The sequence below is a fragment of the Amyelois transitella genome, chromosome 11 (assembly GCF_032362555.1).
Source record: "Amyelois transitella isolate CPQ chromosome 11, ilAmyTran1.1, whole genome shotgun sequence".
NCBI lineage: Eukaryota > Metazoa > Arthropoda > Insecta > Lepidoptera > Pyralidae > Amyelois > Amyelois transitella.
The window spans coordinates 6,787,740-6,792,603 of record NC_083514.1 but is presented as its reverse complement, the minus strand read 5'-3'; the positions used below and the strand labels follow the sequence as shown (position 1 = coordinate 6,792,603).

Genomic DNA, 4,864 nt, shown 5'->3' with positions numbered 1-4,864 from the left:
CGGCTCAGCGGCGGGCGGCACGCGCGGGCCGGGGTCTGCGAGGCATCGAGGTCTGCGGCTGCCGGCGGTGGGCGCCGTCATGTGCGTCGCTTTCGTCGAAAGTCAACAAGAGGTCAGCCCCGAGCTGGTCAAAGAGGACGCTGCGAGCCGCTGCGAGCGGTGGGACCCGCGGGAGAGGACGACCGCTCTACTGCCTAACATACGTACCTAACTTCGCTTCATGTTTAAAAAAATCATATACGTATCACTATATATATCTTCATACATTTACGATGCGTCAGGAACTTCTTACGAGAACGTATCTATGCCTAAAATTAGAACGATTATATGTATGTATTACATAGCTTTAAACAATAATTAAATCGTAATTATCAATATCGATAATATTATATGCCATAAAGATAGGAACTTGCTTTCCTGGGAGTTGATGGTAAGAATTTTTCGGCGCCGGGGCGGCCGCATTCGACTTCCGCAACGATAAACGTATATAATAAAACCTGTCTAACGTATGATATGAAGTGCGGGTGCGACGCGGCCGCGCCGGCGCGCGCCGCCGCCGCCTCCCAGTGCGCGGCGCGCGGCGCGGGAGCCGCCGGGAGGAACACCGCTCGACGCCCGACCGGCGGAGCTCACATTACAAAAAAGGACAACAACGGTCGGCTCCCAATTAACCTAGACTTAAATGACTACAAGCTTTAAATGTATAACTAGGAAAGTGCCGCTTCCGCGACGACATTCATCAACGAAAAGAAGCATTAAGAGCTAATAGTGAACTGCTGCGTTGTCGGACAACGGAGAGAGCGAGGGGCTCTAATAGTAGTAACTATACATTTCGTCAGTTTAGGATTAGTGCCCGGCGCTGGCCAGGGGTAGCTCTCCGGGGGGCGGGAAGCGAGGCCCCGGAACGCAGAAGTTGGCGTTGGGGTCTTTGGGTGATGCGGACTCTTGTGCGGCACGGGCGGCCAGTAGGGTGATCTGGTTTACGACGTCCTCCATCTCGTGGGTGAGCGGCTCCGGTGGTGCGGGGGCCGGAGGTGGAGGTGCCGCGTTCCGCAGGTGGGCCTCGGTATCTGCGTGGCGGCGGAATTCCAGGGCGGTGCGGAACCGTTCACCGGGACACGCGCGGCACTCCAGCGCCGGCTGGACGACGCGTATGACACCACGCGCCGATTCCCTGCCCGCGTAGCACGAGCGGGCCTGATGTGCTTGTAGTGGCGCAGGCGATGGGAATGCTACTTTGCAGTGCTTGCAAACATAGCACAAATCGAAGTCAAGTTCGCGAGAGCCGGCCGGTGGCTCCGTGGCCGGCGGCGGCAGGCGCAGCGTGGAGGCGCCAGGGTCCGCCGCGATGTGGCGGATCTGCTCTAGTGTAGTCGCCGGTAATTGAAGAACGCTGGCACCGTTGCCTGTCTCTACTATGAGACCTTGTGGTTGCGGCTGGAGAGGGTTAGGAGGTCCACCTGTAACAAGAAAATTACAAAATTAGGCATTTGTCAAAATATTTGATTTTTAATACAGATTTTTAGATATTTATCTTTTATCATCATTCAAGGGTTAAGTAGCCTCATTAAATAAATACTTATAAATAGTCTGAAATAAGTACACCTATAAAATGATAATGTTTCTACATCTTGCATCAATTTGTAAAGATATCAATAAATAAGCAAATTAAACAAGTCGAACATCTTGAACCAACAAGTGCAATACTGACGCTCAACACGTGTAAAGGGGTTAATCCACTTATGGCGAGGGTCGCCTACAGCCCTGAACTGACCTTTAAAATACGCTACGACATGTTTTCCAACATTGTCCTTGAAATTTTATTTTCATTGCAAATAATATTATGGAATATGGTAACAGGTTGACTTGTATATGTAAAGTGTCTGGCTTAAACTTTTCAATTTAGTCCCACTCATTTTTTATGGATATTTCTGCCAAGCGTGGTCTTAAAACCATTTTTAGTAAAGCTTGATGTTAGATCAACGTATTTTAGCATCACTGTCATTCTTGCTCATTACGCTCGTCTAGAGATAAAGCTGGGACGAATAATCGCAGTCAATCTCGAGCGGCCGTCCCAAATTGGGTGTTCCATTGTTCCATAATAGCTTAGCACCAGATAAGTGGTGTTTACCTTAGCGAGGCGATTGTACATGCGTGATGCGTTTCTAACGAGCCCGAACCGCCTCTGTAATTGATTCGGACGCTGCTTTATGCGCCTTATATTCACGAATGCATAATACATACGACTTGACTCGACTGCGCTTGTATCGCGAAATAGTGGCAGTACAGAAGATACGACGCCTACTGAAATGTTCGTTATTTGCGTAGTTGAAGTACATAATGAAAAAATAAGTAAAAAGTATAAACGTTAAGTAAGCCACCTTTTAGTCATAAAATGATTGGGTTTTTTATTTTATTTTCAGAACGAACATGACAAAACTTTGTAGGTCCAATTTAGAACCTAGAAGTCTGAAAAAGATATGATGGTTAAACCGATGAAAATTTGCAAAGGTACATACTGAGATTTACTTCTGTACTCTCGATGGTTTAAGTTTATATCGAGAGTGGTCGTATCGTTTCAAGCAGGGGCTTAGCAAAACTGAAAGAATAATGAAGTCGCTTGGCATTATAGATTACGTTTATTTGCAAACACTTTTGTTAAAAGTCCACGTAGGGTCAACGCTTTAGTATTTTATTTTATTCGAGATTTATGTTACTTGTTATCTGTTTGTTTGTAGGCAGCATTGGACGTCGAAATCGTTCATCTTTATGAAGATTTGATAAAATAATATCATTTTTTTTTTCACTATTTGCACATTTGTGTAATCTGATTTTTGTTTAATTCATATTAAACAGTGATGTGAGTGCATTGACATGTTTCTCTACGACTTCACAATTGATAACTACAGATGACTTATATCTAGCTTCGAAATTTAACATTTTCTCAAACACCACGTCTAACAAATAAAATACATTCAAATTATTAGAAAACTACAGCATACAAATGACTCACGCATTGCCGTTACTAACGAACGTTCTTACTTCGCCGCTTAGTCATTCATTGATTAAAGCACCATTTACATACACCCAACAATGACAATCAGTGCTATCCACTTTCGCGTCCAAGTTTGGGCATGTTCCATCATTAGCGTGGACACACGTGGCTGTTGGCCAAGAGTTCATTATTAACTCCACGACCTTCGAATCAAAGCGATTGTGAACTGATTGAAAGCTGGAACTGATACTACATTTGGTACTAAACCTATATCTGTAATCTTAGAGACGGTGGCTTAGTCTCAGAATAAACATGATTCTCAGAATGACAAAATTATATATGATAATATAATTATAAAGTAACTAATCAGAACTTTTTGAAAACCTTGAAAATTACATTGGTATAAAAAGAAAAAGATGTTTGGTTGACGTTCATGATTTTTTTATCGAAAATGACGTTATCCAACCCTTTCCAACTGGAAAATTTAATTTTGCTTTCATGTCATGAAACGAATTTCCTGTTAAAAATCATTTGAAATGCTCAATCACGTTATCTTCGTATGCATAATTCAAAACCATAAAGTTATCGGCTTCAGTGGCATAAAGCCGACCGGCGACGCCTCGGCCCTGACGTTAATTCGCAACCCTTTCTGCCAATTAGTTTCGAAATAGCCACACTATTGTACTGCACACGACTGCACGTAGCACGTAACGAACTAAACTTGTTTAAACCATTTTAACCTCTCACCAGTTGAAATACAGGTGTTTATGGATTGCAATTATCACACGTGGCTTGGTCACTTCGAACGGTGGCCAAGTTTAAGTCAAAGGGCTTCTTAATCCGGACTTGTAGGTCGTTACGCGTTATTATAACACGGACGGAGCCGGCTATTCCTCCGCTCATTTACATCTCATTAATGCTGCTATTATTGGACTAGAGGGCGTATTATGCGCATTTTTGTTTAAGGCTTTAACGTTTATGGTCTTTTTTAAGCGCCTTAATTTTTGACCCAGTGTATTTCACTGCTCTTCGATTCTGTTAGTCAGTGTGTACAATTCTAAAGCGTACTACTTTGTTATGCAAACCTAATCCATCATTATCCTTCTTCATGTTTATGTGCATGTTAAATCAATTAAAGTTGACAGCTTGGTCAGCTTCTTTCGTTTATTGTACATCGTTTCTCGCTTTGCATATATGTCTTTCACTGTCAAACAAATCTCAATATCATTCTCGTGGTTCAGTAAGTGGGCAATTACAATAATCTTAGCAGGAATCTTTCTCTATCTTGGCGCTGGCACTCCTAAATGATGAAGGTCTTGGTCATTACTATTCAGTTTATCAAATAGTTTGGTGGTTTTATAAAAGGGTTAAACGTCATGAGTTATAGTCGTATGAGTGTTGTGTATGTCATTTGAATTTTTACAAATTTACAATTGTTCTTAGATTTGCTTCAATCAGTATACTTATTTCATTAATATGGGTGAAATCTTCTATAAACTATATAACTTATATACCTCTAACAAACGGATAATGAAGTAACTATGTGCCATACTTCATTATCCATATTTTATCCATTCTATATAAAAGATGCGATCACGAAGTCTATTTCAACAGCTAGTACTACATTGCTATGTTAATAAGCTCTATTTCCTTACGAACTATTTATAACCACCTTGCCGAATCCTAATTGTTTATCTAAGCATCCAATAATTCAATCAATTAATGCTAACGGTAGCTGTATCGACGTATATTAAACACATCAATTACACGCGACCTTATTCGGTAGCTAGTTAGGCTCGCTGCGATACAGCCTGTCGCAGCTGATCGATGGTAATTAAACTAGATCACATCGCCTGACCTTCTTCAGGT

At 42.1% G+C, this 4,864-nt stretch overlaps 1 protein-coding gene across 1 annotated transcript; it reads right to left on the bottom strand.

The window, feature by feature from the left end:
* Positions 1-312: 312 nt before the first annotated feature.
* Positions 313-4,105, bottom strand: LOC132902264 (zinc finger homeobox protein 2-like). Its single transcript, XM_060946649.1, has 2 exons — positions 4,081-4,105; positions 313-1,460 (listed from the first exon to the last, which is right to left on the bottom strand). Exons 1-2 carry the CDS (start codon positions 4,103-4,105, stop codon positions 847-849), a joined length of 639 nt encoding a protein of 212 aa, XP_060802632.1. The 3' UTR covers positions 313-846.
* Between the last annotated feature and the right edge of the window lie 759 nt (positions 4,106-4,864).

Coding starts and splice junctions, on each gene's coding strand:
- LOC132902264 (XM_060946649.1), bottom strand. CDS start 4,105: ATGAAGAAGGATAATGATGGATTAG. Junction 1,461..4,080: donor GAAGGATAATGATGGATTAG/GTTTGCATAACA, acceptor TTCTTGTTACAG/GTGGACCTCCTAACCCTCTC.